The following is a 19,284-nucleotide window of genomic DNA, read 5'->3' as shown; positions in this document are numbered from 1 at the left end:
CAGAGAGGTGAGGAACCAGACATAACAACATTGCAATAAACTTGATAAATGGAAAATAACACTGTATGAAGTATATCAGTTCTGGAAATACTAAAGGAGAACATGTAAGGTTTGTTTTGCCTTTGGTGAATGAAGTAATAGTGGTAGATGATATGTTACAGGCTTGCCAAAGTGCTGAGTTTCTGACCTCACCCTTCCAGAAATGGGATTAGGTCATGTTTCTTCCTGTGCCTTTTGCCACTGTTGCTGTCATGGTCATGTTGCTTTGTCCTTTGAACACCTCCAGTGATTCTGAATCTCATTTCTTTGCAATTCATGTTGCTAATTCCACCATCTCCTTTATGTTTCTATATAGATCTTTTCCTATACTTATTTACTTCTCAGGTTTAACTCTACAATGCCTGATATTGCTATTACTTTTTACCTTTTTCCCCCCTCTAGTTCCAAATAAATATGCCTGGATCTTACTTTCCTTAAATCATATGACTTTTAATACAGTCCATAAAAAAAAAAAGGCAAAAAACCCCCACAAAAATTATCGTCATAAGGGGATCTGACAAATGTCTTAATTAGAACTACTTTTTTTCTAATTTCCTGATAACTGGTTAAGTATTTGTTTGTTCATTTCCCAAGTATATGACCAGTACCTCTGGCCTTTATCAGCCTTGCCTGCTTTTCCGAAAAATGCTATTTCTTTAAAGTCTTCTGAAAACAGTTAGTAGTAATTGGCAAAAGATAATTAAATGTCTTAATAGAATATATCCCTTTGTCATCTTAAGCCAATGTTTGTTCATTCTTTGTAAAATTTACTGGCTCAGTTCTGTAAGAAAGCTTTTAGGTAAATAAATTATGTTACTTTTTCCCTAATTATACCCTAAATCTGTTTTCTGCTAATGTAGCTGGGATAAATTTTGAGAATGTTTTTGTTAATCAGTGCGGTGTTTGTTTTACTTGTTAGGCACAGTAGCATTTTAGAAAGACATAAATATTTTTTGCAAGTGCTACTTATTTGTATTTTGTATTCTGTCATCTCTCTCTTCATTAGGTAAATATTTATGTATCTTTCTTTCTGTTAATATCCTGAGGGAAACAGCTACACAATTAAATGTAAGTCTGGTTAGCACATCTGTCATGGGAAACATGTTTTTGTAGATTTGGAGTTTCTCAGCAGTGGGCAGACATGATGGACTGAGGTCAGTTGAATGTCCTGCAGCTAAGGGTTTTCTGATCAGAATGGAAAAAGTTGTAGTTTAAAACTGAATCCCAAATAAAGTCTCTCTACAGTGGCTTGGTAAGAGCTCCAACAGGGGACACGAAAGACTGCTCCCTTCCCTGCGATATGGTGGTAAAAGTCTGCAAAACTACAGTCGCTATCCTACTCTTCCTCTCACTCACCTTTGTTTTTCATTCTGCCTTATTTTGTCTGCCAAAAGTAGATAAAAGTTACATGAGTGATTATGGTAAAATGTTTTGGTTTTTTCCAAATTGGATTAATTCAGATTTCTTGAATAGAATTCTTCAAATGCCCACAAGAGACGCTTAACTGAGGTTGGTTATTAAAACCATTTTAGCCCACTCTGGTTGGGTGGTCTGATCAGGAGTTTAGTTGGAGGAATAAGAGGAATTTCCACATTGCCAAGTGGAATGCATTAAGAATGGCAAATAACACTTCAGCTGTTCAGTCCTTGAAATTTTCTAAGGATTGGGAAGAAATGGTGCAGTTAAAATTCTCGCTGGAAATAAGGTAGGAATTTAACATCATACAGAAAAGAAAATCAAGGAGATACAAAATTGTAATGTTTATGATCCTCAAATGAATTGATATTTCTGAGTCAAAACAAGTATTTGAATATTCATGAAATATTTTTTCAAATAGAATAAAAACCAATTCCACATCCAAAATGTTTAATACATCTGTCCTCTCTCTTTTCAAATTATGGTAAAAGTTTTTACAGTAATTGCACGTGACTATTTTTTTTCCCCAGTTTAATTTGTTCATAATTTTGAGCATCTTAAACACCTCAAATTTTTGCTTCCTTGTTATTCTGTTATTGGAGGAACTCTGCTTTTTGTTCGGATGTGTATCTATGTTCATTAAGTACTCCTGAGTCTGTATATTTATGTGTTGGAACCTCGGCAAGCAATGCATTGGAAAACTATATTTAGACACAACGGAAATGTGCTACTCCATATTGAAAAAAGTAATAATAGAAAAGCCAAAACCACTACTAATAAAATGCCTGCTAATAAAGCCATTTGTGGTCCAAAGTCTCTTCACCCCTTTTTTTTGTAGAAATCCATGCCTGATTAACTGAGTTTCAAATCATTTGTCAAATAATTGTGAGAAAGTTCTAAACCGCAAACCTGTTCCTAACCTAACACAGACAGTGACTGACACTGAACCCCATAAGTATTTTCATTTGCTGCCTCCATGGAGAAACTGCAGTCATTAGCTAAGCTGCGTGATTTTTCTCCAGCACCCTCTCGCTAAACCATTCTTGCTGTTAAAAGCACGATGAATGTGAGCACATACACTGATACATCCTGATTTATTTTAATTCTGTAGAAAAGGTATAAACACATGCGAACATACTGGTACTCTGCATATGTTTATTCTGTTTATATTATAGAGTATCAATGGGGACCTAATGTCCGTATTCTACAAAGCGCTAAAAGAAATATATAATGCTGTCTTATGGATGTGATACCAATATTCTAATGTGTATTTTTTTGTAAATATTCAAAAGGTGGTGCAGGTGGAGTTACAGAAATTCTCACTGTTTGTTCTCCAAGTCCAGTGAAAAGACTTATTCCATCATAATTTGAGTATTTGTACCAGTATTTGGATGAGATTTTAAAGAAAATCAGAGGCCAATGGCATCCCCAGTGTGTTCTGGCAAAGGCATTTCTGATGCAATTCTGTCCTGTTGAGTTGAATTTATTTTGACTTTTGGCAAGCCCATCAAGAAACTGAGGGGCAAAGAAACAGTAAGTAATGTAACAGTGAGCACTGGGAAGCCCAAGACCATCCAGGTGACAGCCTCAGGGCCTACAAGGCTCCACGCTTTTGTCTTTCCTGACAAATATTTGGGACAAAATTTCAAGGACAAAGTATTTTTATGTGTATGTGTTTAGTTTTTGTTTTGTAATTTTTTTTTCCTAATATGTACTTGAAAAACTATCTTCATGTGTCAACTTAATTCTTCTTTTCCACTTTCATGTAGCTCTTGTTCGTGTACTAATATTACTGATTGTTTCTTGTTTCAGCTATTTGTACAAGAATGAAATCCAGTCAATTGACAGGCAAGCATTTAAAGGACTTGCCTCTCTAGAACAACTGTAAGTGCCTTTTCTCTTCTGTGCTGTCATCTCCATGGTTCCCCTGCAGAGGAAAAGTGCACGCCTTGATCCATACTGCCTGCATGCTCTGCATGTCTGCACTCCCTGGGTTGTTAGGCAGAAAGCCCCATAATCATTTGCATGTCAAGAAACACAATTGATCTCTGTGTCAAATTCCTCATTTCTATGTTTGTCTTTTATTTGTGATTTGCATTTCTGGTGTCCCTGTACATTGTTACATAGCTTTGATGAAGAAGACACATTATTGTGGAAAATGTTGAAAACTAATGTGTATGGCTTAGATATTTTGATTTAATTTCTGTAGGTTTTATAACATTGCAATTCCTTTGACTGCAGCAGTTTGTTTTATGCAGCATAACTAAAGCACAGTTAGTCTCTTGGAAGTTTAACCCAGTTTTATTATATTTTAAAATGAGATTTCAAAATTAAAACCTTACTATTGTTCATATGTGTTAATGATTGCCATATTAAGAAGTAAGAAAGTTAATAATTTGTAATGTAGGTGTTTCAGTAGTGTTTTCTGGAAAGATTGATTAAAATCATAGTCAGTTTCCTGTGTAATGACTGAAGAATAATTTCTGTTGAAAAAGAATGAAAAATGCAGTCCTTAACATAACAAAAACTGATTGTATTGATTCCGTTAAGTTTAACTATACTTTTTTTTTTCATAATCAGAAAGCATTGCTATACATTCATTGTGGTAATGTTTAGGAAAACAGAAAGAGCTATAAATGCATAGCTATTTCATAGTCTGACTGCCAAATAACAGTACTAGACCAATGAGTTTTGTAGCATATGAATTTTGGGAGCTGAACATCTTTCTTCTAGGACCAACATAAATTTTGAAACTCATGACGGTGTTATCAGTGTAAAACAAATTTTCTATACATACCAGTTTCCTTGTTACTATAAACCTGTAGTGGACACAGTGTGTATCTGAAATAAAATGACATTTCAGATGTGGACAAAATCATACAAGCTCATTTTACAGGGCAATAGATGCCTTTTGAAGGAAGAGCTTCTATATAAAACAAAAGTGGTAATTATAAAACATATAAAAATGTCATTTTTTTCCTTAATGCCTTTCTCTTCCTCCTACTCTAGAAATGATTACTGCAGCATATTGACAGCAACTGGTAGGGCTTACTTGCATGCTAATAGCAATTCTTATTTTCTGTGTAGAATTCTAAATATTGAGGCCTATTTATTGAATTACTAATACTTCCAAAATAATAATCTTCCCCATGCCACAAGCCTGATATGCTGTAAGTGGCAATATTTATCCTTTTTATCCTTTTTTCTTTTGCTCTATTTCCTGTTGACTCATGACTAAAAATCATAAATCACTTTGGAATATTAACACCTTCTGAATGTACATTCCTGCTAGGTTGCAGTTAAGCCTCTCAGCCTGCAGTGATATCATGCTGTCAACTTAAGCTCAGACTTGAGACATCAACATTATTCTATATGAAATTAAGTTTTAAACAGGATTTGAGTCTCATCGCTAGCTGGGAAGTATGGAAATGGAGCCTGACATGGTCACTGCTCAGGGACTGCCCTTATGTCACAGCATCAGTTGTCACAAGCAGTGCACATGGCTGGTCTGGTGAGCTGCCGGGGGAGTTAATGCCCTGCTGGGTGCACATCAGAAAGCACACTTCTTCTAGACCCTTCTCCTGTGCAGATCTTAAAGGGAAGGCTTGCCAGCTGGGAAAATGGGAGCACAGGAAGCCAGTGGCAGGGCTGGAGGGTATTCACTGAGATTTGTAGTTTGAGAGATTTGTCATTTAAGCATCTTTAGCATAAAAATAGGTTCTGTCTCTACAGGTTCTGTTTTATCACATTATCCTTGGAGAAAGATTGTGTTCTCAAGGCTAAAGTTAGTCTTTGTGAACAAGTTCCCAAGTCCTCTAACTTCAGTTTGGAACAGTACCAACTACTTGGTCATTATTTCTGCATTTGAGGTTTCTATGGCCTAAAGTTATCAAACATTTTGCTACTTATGTGTTGACTCAGCCAATTCTCTGCTCAGTGCTCAGCAGAGTTCGCAGAAGTAGATGCTGTAGCCCACATCTCGGGGAAAGTTTTGATTCATAGTAATTCTACTCCAGTGAAGCTGAATGAAACTGATAATTACTTTTTTTTTTTTAAAAAAAAAACAACACAGGACAGCAAGCATTTTTCTGTTTTTTTTTGTTGTGTTGGTTTTTGTTTTGTTATTGTTCTTTGAGAGAAACTGTAAACATAGTTTGATTTAGAACTGTTACATGTATAAGGGAAGAATAAACTTGGTATTTACTGCAGCTGGCAGAATCCTTCTTAAACCTCTGTGGCAGAATTCTTATCTGCTGATGTAGTAGTAGACCTTTTTCTTCGTAAATTTCTGCCAAGGGAATAAGATCTTTGAATCAGATCTTGAAATTCACTTGTGCTAGAGTAAATTCTGAAAAAACTTTGCAGTCCTAGGCACTTGAACATATTGAGCCATACATATTTCATCACCTAACTCTTCACTCATGGCCGCTTAGTGAAAAGTAGCCGCTTAGTACCAATTTAGACCCTGTTAAATCTGCAAGATGTGTTTGGATCTGGCAAATGTGACACAAAGCTGCAGGCAACTTGTGATTTTTCAGAGCAGCAGCTGGAAGGCAGCCAGAGCACCTGAAAGGCAACGAAAGCTGCCTCTGTATGCTTGCGCTTAGACAACTGCTATATGCCTCTATACGTCTGTGCTTGGAGAAGTGAATCCCACCTGAAATGTCACAGATACCTGGCTTGTGAGGTCACAAGTCTGCTGTGTCTGGATCCCAAGATAGAGCTCTAACTGCAGTCCTATTTCCAGATATGTGTACATTACTTTTCTTCCAAACATCTACTATAATTTTTGAGAGCTTGGCTTTAAAGCTGTATGTATCAGGGACAAAAAGTGTTCTCTGTAGTCCTTAACTAGAGGGATCCCCAATACTAATAGAATAATTTAAATCTGTTTACCTGATCTAGTGGAAAACTAATTATGCATTTTCTTCTGACTTTCATATTAACATACTAATTTTGCTCTTTATAAGCTGTTAATAGAGTTATGCTGTAGTTTGTGTCCACATGTACGTATTTGGGGGAAATTAATAGATAAAAATGTTATTTTACATATAGTGATGCAGCTTGTTATATATTCATTTTATTTCCCTCAATTCAATTTTTAGTAGCTTTGAAATGTTGCTGTGAATTTTAAACAGTTTTTTTATTACAAAAAGTTCCTGGGTTTTGCATAACTGTATGTGAGCAGTTAAGCACATTTAACACAGTGGAGCCTGATTAAAGTCTCATTGCTGCTAAAAATACCTATGGGAAGGAATAACGAAAGAAAAGTAATTAATAAACAAAGAAACCCAAAAGGTATGAAAGGGGCCTTGAGAAGTACGTCTTTATTATTCTAACATAAGATCGGCTAGGGACAGCAAACCTATGTGACTGGAAACAGATATTTATCTAGCTTTATTTTAAAAGTCCTTAAAGAGAGGATTCCATAATATCCTTAAGTATCCTGTTCCAATATTTTATATCATTATTGTAATACCTTATTTAAATCTCTTTCCTTGTGATTTAAGCCTGTTAATTCTTATCATACCCCTGGGCAGAGAAAGCTCTTTGATAAATGCAGGAAAAATTCTTTCTAACAATCAAAATTACAAACATGCTATTTAAATATTCAGAACATAAGTTATACTCGGCTAATGGATTGTAAGTACTTCCTCAAAGATGTGGAGGTACTATTAGAAATAAGCAATTGGCATATATGTTAAAAGTAATCCTCTACAAAAATACTATGCTACAGAACACACAATGCTAAATTTAGTGCTGTGAAAAATGCCCCGGGACTGAATTTTACTGTAAATATTCATATCCAAGATTAATAATAGCAAAGGGAAAAGTGTACCGTGCTTATTTGATCAAGTCTTTGTCTTCCTCTAGGTGCATTTCATTTGGACATTTTTTTTCCCCTTTAAGTATTTCCTTCCCTTCTGTTTCATCCTTGATAATGAATTCAGAATTAAAAAAGGAAGACACAGTATTTAAAAATCACTCTTGCATGCTTTTTTTTTAAATTTGCATTATGAAAGTCTTGTTAATACCCATTTCATTATATCACACTACTGTTCTTAAGAACGTTTTATACTCTGAACATAAGAGTTCTGTAAAGACATGTTAGTGTGAGATTATTTCCTGAAAATGATTACCTTTAAAGTGAATTTCCAGTCCAAGAAATTTTCATAGTAATTAAAATATTAAAAATCCTTTAAAAAAGAATGAATGTGCTACATGGATAAAAAGAATGTGATAAGTGATAAAATGTGATTAAACTGTAGGTTGTAAAGCCAAGGATTTTTTCATTCTTTTTATTGTAGACTTACAGTGCAATCTGGTTTCTGCATCTATTTGTTTGGAATTACACTTGTTGCTGATTACTTTGCCTACATATTTAACACTTTGTTCTGTTGATAAATTGCTTGACAAGTTGCTCGGGACTTTTTTGAGGTCATAATTTAAAGACCTGCAAAACCCAACTAACCTGTCATATGAAGCAGTTAAGCGTATTTTCCAGTTGGACTTCATTATTTGATTTTTTGAACTACTTCAGACAGCGTGATTTCTGATGAGGTAAAGTTAACTGTTAAAATATGCTTCAGTGCCTGAATTATTGTAGTTGTACCTGTGATGATTTGAGGTTGTAAACAAGGCAAGGTTTATAACAGAAATATTGTTTTAATTATCTGATTACTTTGGTTGGCAAAACAGGATGAGTTTTCTGGCACATAAAGTATTGTTTACATCTGTAACTATAGTAGTCTTGAATACTGAACAGCAGTTATGAACTGTTGCTTTGAGTTTAATGATGTACATATACATCACTTAAACCATCTGAGAGAGGTGTCCTTTCTTTTCCTGTCTTTGCTAATCTCACCTCTGATCCGTGGACCTGAAGAAGGGGTTCTGTGCCTCTGTGTGCCTACTTTTTACCAGTGCTATTTCTTGCTCTAGTAAGAGGTATTATTTGTACCTACACATCTTACCTTGTCAGTGCCAAAGAGTTAGAAGAAATTAATTTATTGGGAAGGTAAGGAGGTGTGTTTGTAAGGTGCTCATGAATCATAAAAATGCAAGTACAATTAACAATGTTGAAAAGGAAAAGATCCCTGTTGCCTGCACGAGAAGTAGTGTATGTATTTTTTTTTTTTCCAAAACCAAAGCTGCTTCAGAAGAAGTAAAAAAACCCTACAGTTGGGCCTGGTTTTTCCCTGTATCCTCTTTCACTGCCATGATCCCCATCTTGCCTTGCTTCCTCCCAAATGCTGCTGATGCTGGACAGGTGGATGAGCAGAGCCCTGGCTCCGGGTGAGCTGTGCCTGCCCACCTCATGGGTGGTCCACGGGGCAGATACCAGCCCTATCCTGCTGGTCCTTCCTCAGGGCTGGGCCTGATGGAGGTCTCTCTTCTCTCTACTAGTGATTCTGATGAACCTTGCAGGAAGTATCTGCCTTTGAGATGTCTGCCTTTTTAATTTAGCTGAAATTGGCTTGTATTTTCAAAAGGGAGATGAAGACTGGCAGGCGTAGCATGATCATGTGCTTCTTGTTTCCTCATGCATACAATCATAGTCTATGCTTGCTACAATTTGTGGCCATGCATTGTACTGGCATAAAGCAGACTTGATACTCTGATGTGCCTGATCACATCTGTGCTGATTTATTGGCTTTTTCTGTGGTCCCTGTTCATTGCTCCCTGGCATCGCTTGCTGGCTCATGCTCGGGCTGTGCTGCTGCTGGCGGGGGATCTGGGAGACTGCCAGGCACGTGCCTGGCTTCCCCGCTGCACGCACCTTCCAGGGCTCGCTGCAATCACTCTGCCATAATCACCGCTTGCTCCCGCTTTCCTCACTCTGTGACGACCATTCGGCTCGGGTCAGGGATTGGAGCATGTGCGGTATTTCAGTCCTATTACTTTTCATGCTGAATGATTACTTTTTCAGGAGTTTGTGGGGTCCAAGATGGTCTCTTTGCTTTTAAATGATGCTCCTTTTCATTCTTCAGCCAATGGTGATTTCTATATATGCACATTCTTCGAATGTCCTTGAGTTTGCCAGAGGTCAAATAGGAAATTTTAGGAGGTCTGGATACATTTAGAAATTAGAAGGATCCAAAGTCTATAAATAATTTTCACATTTCCTTGTGCAAGTCTTACCAATTACTTCTTGTTTTGTCATCTGCAAGGCTATAGAGTACCTCCACAACATAGTCAAGACTAGAATGGTCCTGCCTTTGCAGTCCATTTTCACAGTAGTTACAGATTAACAATCTGGTTATTTATCTTGTTACATTAGACTTTTTCAGTTTTACAGGATTAACATCTCTGTAATATTTGTTGCTGTGTAATATTAAAAGCTTACATAAGCATCAACAGAGCATCAAACAGCACAGCTGTGGTGGTTAATTGTACACCAGCTGCTGGAAAGCCCTTTCTCTAAAAGCAGTTCAATCAAACTTGGTTTTATATTATGAATTTGTTTGGGTTTTGAACTTTTTGAGACCATTCATCATGGCTTTAAATGCCAGTATTCATGGACTAGAACAGGTTACTTCTCAGCATAGTTTTAAATGTTCACACAGTGTGATAGCAATGAGAACAGTTCCCTGCTAAAAATGTTGTCCATTTAGAAACTACAAAAGTTTTCTAAGCAACTGGCAACATTTTCCTGTAAAAAAAAATCATAATTTTCTTTTTTCCATATATATTTATTCAAGTGTGCATACTAATGAAAACTAGACTTGGCAAGAGAGTGTTCCAAGTAGTATCTCCAAAGTAATGGTTTTCAAACTTTTTTTTTTGCGCATATGTACAGTCACAGAGATGATATATAGTGGTCTGCAAACCCCTCTTTTTTTCTTTTTTTTTTTTTTTTTTTTGTCATGTCTTACATTTCTCAGATTCAAGTACAGGATTCAGATAATAACAGAAGAAATTTAAGCCACTACATCATCGTCACCCTTTAGATGTGTAAACAGTGTGTAAACAATAATTGCTTTATAATATTGCAGCTTCATTAAGAAAAAACGTTTCAGTATTTTCTTTTTTTGTTTAACATATTTTCAGGTATCTGCACTTTAATCAAATAGAAACATTGGAACCTGAATCCTTTACCCATCTTCCAAAACTTGAAAGGCTGTAAGTTTGTTTTTCTTGGGGTAAGATTCAGAAGTCAGCTTGCTTGTTTGAATTAAATGTTTGAAACTGTAAAATAATATTTTTATCATGCCCATAAATTTTTTTATCTAAATCTTTTATTGTAACTACTACATAGTCTTTGCCAAGAACACGTTGGTCAGGCTGACCATAGAGGCATGCAGAAGTGAGCATTGCCTGTGGTGTATTTTTCTATTGCAAACTATTTCCCAGAAAGCTGTGATCAATGTTTGACATAAAATAAATGTTATGAATGAAGAAGTAGATTTAGATTATGACTTTTTTTTTTTTTTTTTTTTTTTTTAGTTTCTCATTTGAATACTTATGAACTGCCTTGCTTTTTGGTCACTTCTTTTTATGGCTTCTTTCGCTCCATATGGACGCTAAATACACCTTGGAGGCCACTTAAAAATAGCAGCCAAAGAATTGCTGAAAATGGTTACATTTATTATTATTTTGTAAAATTATTTTCTTTTAAATGGTTTCTAGAAGAATGTAAATTAATGACTATTTCAAAATCTGAATTACATGAGTATTTCTGTGCTTTTTAACAGATTTTTGCATAACAACAGAATAGCTCATTTGATTCCTGGAACATTTAGTCACTTAGAATCTATGAAGAGACTGTAAGTAAATTGAATTATTATTGAACTAAAGAAAGTTTAAATAATCTAATTAGACTGTGTCTCATCTTGCAATGTTTATCTTCCTTGCAAATGCCTTTCATTGTGTAATTGTTTTAAATATTAAATAATTTTTCCTAGAGATGTGTTCCAGTTGTTTATGTACATAGGTTGAGACCATTGCTTCATATCTTACTGTCTTTAGTAACTAAATCCTTTTGTTTGTTTCCTGTCTTGGAGTTATTTGTAATCATATGGTCTTTTTTTGTAGACTAAATAATACATACAGATCCTGCTTTGTGGGGTTTTTTTAGTGTTTTCACTTTATTTTATTTGTTATTTTATTTTTGGGATATTTTCCCCCCTCTTGTCTATGTCTTACTGGGTGATCCTTCTATGATGTCTTTCAATATTTGATTATTTCAGTATTTTCTTTTTATTTGTCCTTATCTGATAAACCATCAAGCACCTTTTTATAATCATGTTTTTAAGAATATAACTTTAAAAGCGACTCCAGGAGCCAGTTCTTCTTGAAATGCCATTAACTTGGAAAATTAGAGGCTTCTAAGTCCCCCACTTAAAAACTTAAACTCAATATGAGTACCATAATAAGGTGACTTTCAGATGGTTTTCTGTCCCTCACTTTGTATCTTCACTGATCTAGGATAAACATTCTCTAAATTACCCAAGACTGCCATTTTGAGAAAGGCAGTGATGCTTTCATACCCTCCTTTCTGGGTGGGCTGATGAGGGTGTGCTGTGCAGTGAGCCATAGCGCTAGGTCTACTGGGAAAAGAGATCACAAGGGACATAAGGGAAGGTGGTCCTGCTGGTTTAAGACATACCATGCCTTTAACTATGGGCAGAAGGCAGGATAAAGTAAATTTTGATGATGCACGCGCCTTCCAGTGGTAGCTGCTTCACTCATACCTCCCTTAAATTTTTGTGGAGTTCAAGCGAATGGAAAGGGATGCTTCTTCACGTAATTCATAGGTAAAGGGGAATTTAAATAGTGGCTGTTAGTGGAAGAGAACACCGAGCTAGACTGACCTGGTGTCCTCTGACCTGGAACAGCTTATCCCTAAAGGTCACATCATGACTTTCTTGTTCCAGATTTAAATTCTGCCGGTAACATCTGATATATCAGGAGACATTTGTACAGAAACTTTAAAAATAGTTTTGCTTGTTCTTGCCTGGTTTTCATAAGACAACAGGGAAGAAATAATACCTGGGCATTTGTAGAAGAAGTTAAAAGAATACTAAAGGACAAAATGATCAAAAAGTTTACTACCCCTAAAGATACACCACTCTGAGGTTGCTTTGCCATACAGTTTTATTTTCAATCTATGTATACTGATATATTTAATGGTACAGATTTCTGTACTTAATGGGTTTTTTTTCCCTACAGGGCCTTCCACCAGAAAGTGCAGTCCTCCATGTAGTAACAGGGCCCTTCACTACTGGAAAGAAAGTAACAGAATTTATGGGTTCTCGTTATCTGCAATAGGCAGGTTTTTTACAAAGTTACTGACCCGCTGAACTCAATGGGAGCTTAATGTTTAAATAAAACTGTGGGTCTTTGTCTCAGTTGCCTGATCTGCAAAATGGGAACTTGTAAAAATGTCAAGTTAGCTGTGAAGTTACTACAGTAATAAATATTAAACAGGAAAAAAAAAAAAAAAAAAAGATGTGGGAGAATGGTATAAGTTCTTTATTTAAAAAAAGTTTGTATAACATCTAAATAAAACCTGATTTAGTCAATGAATACTGGCGTTAAAAAAGGAATGTTATTTAGATGCTTGCTAGCTATATTGAACACAGTCCTGCCCATGCAATAAAAATGTTATGCATTGTCATAAAGACTACCAGAGTGCATATAAGCAAGAAATAATCACCTGTGTTCTGTACTGTCCATTGTCTGTATTCACAGGTAGAGGTATTGCTGGTACTGCAGAACCATTTTGATCCTGGCAAAACAGTCAAAGCTTGCTAACAGGTGTTGTGGCTGCTTGTTTTGTGCAGGCGCTTGGATTCAAACGCCCTTCACTGTGACTGTGAGATTCTGTGGCTGGCAGAGCTGTTGAAGACATATGCAGAGTCAGGTAATGCTCAAGCAGCAGCTACCTGTGAGTATCCACGAAGGATCCAAGGAAGATCAGTGGCCACGATAACACCAGAAGAACTTAACTGTGGTGGGTTTGCCACTTCCTGATGGCTTTTTTGGCTTGTTAGATGTGCCTGAACTGTATTTTTGTTTGTTTGTTAGGATTTGTTGTTCTGTTCTCTTCAATACCACTGACCACCTCTGGTCAATATCTGTTATTTCCAGAAATCTCCTTGTGTTCCTTCTCCATTTTTGTCTCCTGGCAGAACTGATTGATTTTACCCCTCAGCCTATCTTTAATGAAACAAATACAGCCATGTTTGAAATTTCTCCTTGAGGAACTCAATGTGATTATCCAGAAAAAAAAGTTTATTTTTCTTTTTATATTTCAGTTTTGGTCATAAAAGGATTTTAAGCTAGGGTCACTGGTGTTATGTTAATATTGTTTGGTATCCTTTATTCCCTTCTATACAAGGGAAAGATAAGAAGGAAGCTGTACAGAATTACCTCAGACTTCACAGATCTTCGTGTTAAAATTCTTGTTGATATTACTGGAATCAAGGTCGGGCCACTGGTTCTTTTTTTTTTTTTTACTCGGCTATACTTACGAGGAGTGCCCTGTACAGGTGCTGAAATCCTCTGTCACTGAACGATTACTGGATAAGCACGTCTATTATAATCCTCTTGTTTGTCTGTATTCCTTCAGCCTAGGGGTGTGAAGGCTTAGCCCTGCACCTCTCTGCTCCAAAATCAAAATGCAGATTTCTCATCAAGCTATGGGCATTTGCTTGCCTAGCCACATGATGAGGCCAAGATATAAAATAAGGAAATTGTCCTTTTGGTTGTGTTGGATATAGTTCTGATTAGTAGAATTATGACCATGGACCATGTGTCTATCAGGTTCTTGAAAAAGATAGCAAAAAGGGGATTTGGTGCAGGAATAATTCACATGGTATCCTACCAGCTCTCAGCACATCTGAGGAGCCTGAATATGGAAACTGCAGGAAGCGAACTGGACAAATTATTCTGTAGGAGGCAGGTTAGGACTGATGCTTATCTAGAGGAAGTTACTTTGAATGGCACTTGTGCTTGCTGCTTTAAAGTTTTTCCTTCATAAGCAAATTGAGCCTCTGTTCAAATAAATAAAAGAGCTACTTTAGAACCTGATACAAATTTGGATAATCCATTTCCAGTCTACTAAAAGGTATTGCGGAACAATGGAGGCAGTCAGAAAGCCCACAGCCACGTCTGCATAGGGAAAACTGCATTTAATCCTGATTAAGTGTATAAGTACTTTAAGTTAAAACATTTGTGAGAAGTGTTTTTCTACAAGGTGTATGGAAAATCTTTTATTTACCATTCTTTAGTAGTTTTAAAACAAGTAAGAGTTCCTTATACATTTTATTGTTGATACAGAGAGGCCAAGAATTACATCAGAGCCTCAGGATGTGGATGTTACCTCAGGGAATACAGTGTACTTCACTTGCAGAGCTGAAGGCAATCCTAAACCAGAAATTATCTGGCTTCGAAACAAGTAAGTTTAAAAAAGGAAGAGAGAAACTTGGTGTAAGCATGTTTGTCTGGGTGTGTGTACATTTCTGGATGCATGTCCACATGTATTACATGCTAATATGTAGAATAGTTACAGCAGAAACATTAATTATAGAAGTAGTATATGAAGTAATAACGTCCCAGATCATTTTTCATTAGTTATTTTAAACACTTAAAAGCTGATGCCTTTAGAAAATATTAAATTGTAACTATAACACTATTGGAAAGATTTTCAGCTATAGTTATACCTACAGAGATGCTCGCAGCTGTAAAACTAAATCATTTATGTGTGAGTACCAAGCAATCCAATATGGATGTGTTGGACGTGCAGTTTGTGGGTTAGGTAGTGTTTGTTTACTTTTTGAGGTAGAGCAAAAACTACATTTTTAAAGGACTGACTGGGTAAGAGTTAGATTTCTTAGAAAGTCTTCTTGAGCCTCAGCTCCTCAGAGGCAGCTTTCTTTTGAGGTGTGGCTCCTTCCAGGAGAGGAGGGATATATCAATTTCCAGGCTCCTTATACTGGTACATGGAGGGCAGGCAAATGCTTATATCATAGGATTGCAGATGAAATCAGGTTGGAGGAGGTCTCAGGAGATCTCCAGTGCAGCTTTCTGCTCAAAGCAGGATCATACCAGGTTGCTTTATCCAGTTGGGTCTTAAAAGCCTTGAAGGATAGAGGTAGCACAGGCGCTCTAGTCAGCCTGCTCCATTGCTTCTCCTCACTGCTTAGGGTATGTGGAGGGAAGGGCCTACAAAGGATGTGTGTCTTTCAGCAGCCCAAGGGGCAGCCTGCTGCAGAGTGACTGCTTAAGCTGTGCCCAGAGCCTGGGTCCCTCCAGCAGTGCTGGGCACAGCACAGCTAAGCCAGCCATGTAGCAGTACATCACCCCCCTTAAGGCGATGTGAATTTATGACAGACACATGAATTGTGAGTTTACCACTAGCTTAATGAGGCTTTGACTTAATAATGCTTTTATACAAATGGAGAACCTGACCTGGAAAATAAATTCTCTACATTTTCTATCAGCAAGTGAGACATTTTAGTTTGTTAGTTGCTGATAAAATGGCACAGCATGGAGTCCTGGTTATTTCCACTGATATCAGTGAGAACCCCACATGCAGAAAGAGTACAGCGTTTTATGAAGTATGTAAAGAACAGAGCCTTGAACTTGGATGGTATAATTATTTCATTAAAATTTTCTTTGGCTCGTGTCCTTTTTGTAATAAACAAAGAAAACATGTATTCAGAATACACATATGAAAAAGTTTTAAGAAGAAATTTGAGCTTGGGGTGTAAGATTATTGACTCTGGCATGTTTCCTGGCTGCATGAATGAGAGCAAAGCTCTTTGCAAGGTAGTTGAATATGGCAAGATTTTAGTCAAAAGCCATTGACCTGTTGAGCAGTATGTTGAATAGATCAGCAGGCTGGGTTTTGTACCTAGGGGGTGAGATCTCATCCCTCCTCTGTGCTTTCTTCATCATGTAGTGTGGGATGCAGTGAGAAAGAGTTCCTTTAATAAAAACCTGTAACTGTTCTTAGTTAATGTCACAGACCATGCACCCATGACATAGCCTGAAGAACTGATCCTACCTTATCTTTCATGCCAGAACAAATTATAATCAGGTTCATTAGTGCTCTTTGAGCAATCCAGACAAAGATTGGCACAAAGGTTCGTTTTATAGCAAATACTTTCTACTAGGAGAGAGGTTATCTTAAGTGTTGAACTGACATGATACACCTCCAGTGGAAACATTTTGAATTGATTTGCCAGTTAGAACAGCCTTAAAGGAAAATGAGACCAGGTATGTGTATTTTGTTCACTTATTTTCCCCATAAGCTTTTACTCATAGAAGTATTTTGTCTTTTCATTTTGAAGATGTAATACTTGCATAAGCAAAATTGGTTCATTTTTGGTTTTTCCTCTTCTTCTCTTTAGAACTTTTAGTTTTCTCTTATTATACTTAACACAGGAAAAACCACACACCACGACCCCAAGTTATTTTGGGTAATATAATTTTGGAACTTATTATTTGGCAGTTTTCTGTGCTTGTGATTTAAAGGTTTAACTCCAGCAGATTTTTTTTCTTCACAGTAATGAGCTCAGTATGAAAGAAGATTCCCGTCTAAACTTGCTAGATGATGGCACGTTAATGATTCAGAATACTCAAGAAACAGACCAAGGCATTTACCAGTGCATGGCAAAAAATGTGGCTGGCGAAGTGAAAACTCAGGAAGTTACTCTTAGATACTTTGAGTCACCAGGTAAAGAACATAAAGTCTGAATTTTGCATTCAGATAGAGAATTTTTTTAATATACAATTGCTAAAAAGATACTTTGGATGTTTTATGTTCTTGACATGTAGATACCTTGTGTTTGGGCATCTTAAGAACTAGAACATGAAGGTATAATATCCTTAGAACGAAAATATACATCAGCCACTTAATATGGTTATTGTAGTATGCAATTGTAGTCTTGTAGGCGGCTTGTAGAAGGGTTAGGAGAAGAGGCTCTTGCATTATGACATTGCTCAGTGCAATAATGTTCTCTCTGGATACCTGAAAATCACAAGCTTCCAAACAGGCCACTCGTGAAAGCTTTGGCACACCCTGTGCAGCTGTCCTTGCACAGGAGCTTTTTAACCTGAATCTCTGTCTGGCCAGGGCTTTGTCTTTGCAAGCACTAAATTCCTGTCCAGGACTGTAGTGTTTCTAAATTCCAAACTTTGCTGTGAGAAAATTTTGACACTCAGCATCAGGCAAACTTCAAATGTCACTGCAAAGCACACATGTAGTTGGGAAAACTTACTAAAATGTAGCTTAATCAGTTTTTTTCTTTTTTGTGCACTTATGGCAATTTTTAGCCAGTTTGTTTTCTGGGTCTCAGCGTGTATGCCTTTAAAGAGACCTTTATAAGCAGCACCAAATGAGAAGGAAGTGTTTAAAAATTGTTTTAATGGGAGTTAAGAAAAAAACATCAGTGCAATTATGAGCTTTTATTTTTTATCTGTTGATATTTATAAATGTCTGCAGCTAGATTAGGCCTAAAGCAAGGCAGATTTTGCACCAAGATTTTAAGTATGTTGGAACAGAGACATTAACTCCCTATATTCCCCAAACTGTTGCAATATTCAGCTAAATTAGTGCTTTGTGAGCTAAAAGTCATATTTAGGCATCGTTCTTTTCTCACAGCCCGGCCAAGTTTTGTGATTCATCCACAAAATACGGAAGTGCTAGTTGGAGAGAGTGTTACCTTGGAGTGCAGTGCAACTGGGCACCCCCAGCCACGCATTACGTGGACCAAAGGGGACAGAACCCCTTTACCGAGTGACCCTCGCATCACAATAACTCCATCAGGAGGACTTTACATACAAAATGTGAAGCAAGAAGACAGTGGCGAGTATACCTGTTTTGCAACTAACAGCATAGATAATATCCATGCAACTGCATACATCATAGTCCAAGGTGAGTGATGTTAAACTAGGAATGACATGCTGTAAAACATATTAGGAAGAGTATATTACTTTAAATTGTGTGGTTTCATCTTTTCTGAATTGTTAGAGCTGAACTAAAGCCATAAGAGATTTTTCTTTCAATAATACTATTCTAGTGTAGCCCTTAGGACTCTTGCTGTACATTTCACTCAGAGTAAGATAATATATACTAATTCTTTGAAAGTTAATTTTAATTGAGTATTCTTAGAATTTAATCATTGGTGTTTTCATAGAATCATAGATTTGGTTTGGGTTGAAAGGAACCTTAACAATCATCTAGTTCCAACCCCCCTGCCATGGGCAGGGACACCTTCCACTAGACCAGGTTGCTCAAAGCCCCATCCAGCCTGGCCTTGAACACTTCCAGGGATGGGAATAAGAAATGTTTATTTCTTATTACGTTTTTTTTGCCCGTAGGAGTAAACATGTTGTATCAAATTTGTGGGAATTAGATTTCTTCTGTAGCAGGCATCAGTTCTAGAGATTAGAAATTGAAGTAACAGAAATGGAGTTTCACACACAGATAGATCTGTGCTGCCTTTCTTTTGTAGACACTTCAGTGAATATGGGAACATTTCCTCCTGCGTTTCATGGACACTATCACTCTGCCACCTGAGGCATTAGCACACCTTTTCTGCAAAACAGAAGTCAGAGTACTCTAACTTACTGTGATCACAATAATTTTGATATTGTATGTCAATAGTATGAATATGAAGTATTCGACAACAATGTATCAGAAGCCTCCTATATATGGAGAATATTTTTTGCAAACATTTTTGTGCTGGAACTTTTATTTCTAAAACATTTTGAGTAACCTTTAAATTGAAGTTTGTTTCTGTTCTCATGTTAAGATCTCTTAAACCGTTGACAGGCAAACAGTTCAGGTTGCAAATGCTTTGTTAATGAGTTCAATTT

General features: G+C 36.6%; 1 protein-coding gene across 2 annotated transcripts in view; it reads left to right on the top strand.

The window, feature by feature from the left end:
- Positions 1 to 19,284, top strand: part of PXDN (peroxidasin) — a 90,283-nt gene that overhangs the window by 35,344 nt on the left and 35,655 nt on the right. The window contains exons 4-10 of one of the 2 annotated variants that reach the window (XM_055714279.1): positions 3,268 to 3,339; positions 10,507 to 10,578; positions 11,151 to 11,222; positions 13,242 to 13,411; positions 14,740 to 14,857; positions 16,971 to 17,140; positions 18,068 to 18,340. In XM_055714279.1, the coding sequence (XP_055570254.1) occupies positions 3,268 to 3,339; positions 10,507 to 10,578; positions 11,151 to 11,222; positions 13,242 to 13,411; positions 14,740 to 14,857; positions 16,971 to 17,140; positions 18,068 to 18,340 (947 nt within the window). The remainder of the gene's footprint in view (positions 1 to 3,267; positions 3,340 to 10,506; positions 10,579 to 11,150; positions 11,223 to 13,241; positions 13,412 to 14,739; positions 14,858 to 16,970; positions 17,141 to 18,067; positions 18,341 to 19,284) is intronic. The other variant, XM_055714280.1, reaches the window with a different exon arrangement.

The sequence above is a fragment of the Falco cherrug genome, chromosome 6 (genome assembly GCF_023634085.1).
Source record: "Falco cherrug isolate bFalChe1 chromosome 6, bFalChe1.pri, whole genome shotgun sequence".
Classification (NCBI taxonomy): domain Eukaryota; kingdom Metazoa; phylum Chordata; class Aves; order Falconiformes; family Falconidae; genus Falco; species Falco cherrug.
This window is presented reverse-complemented; position numbering and strand designations above follow the sequence as displayed.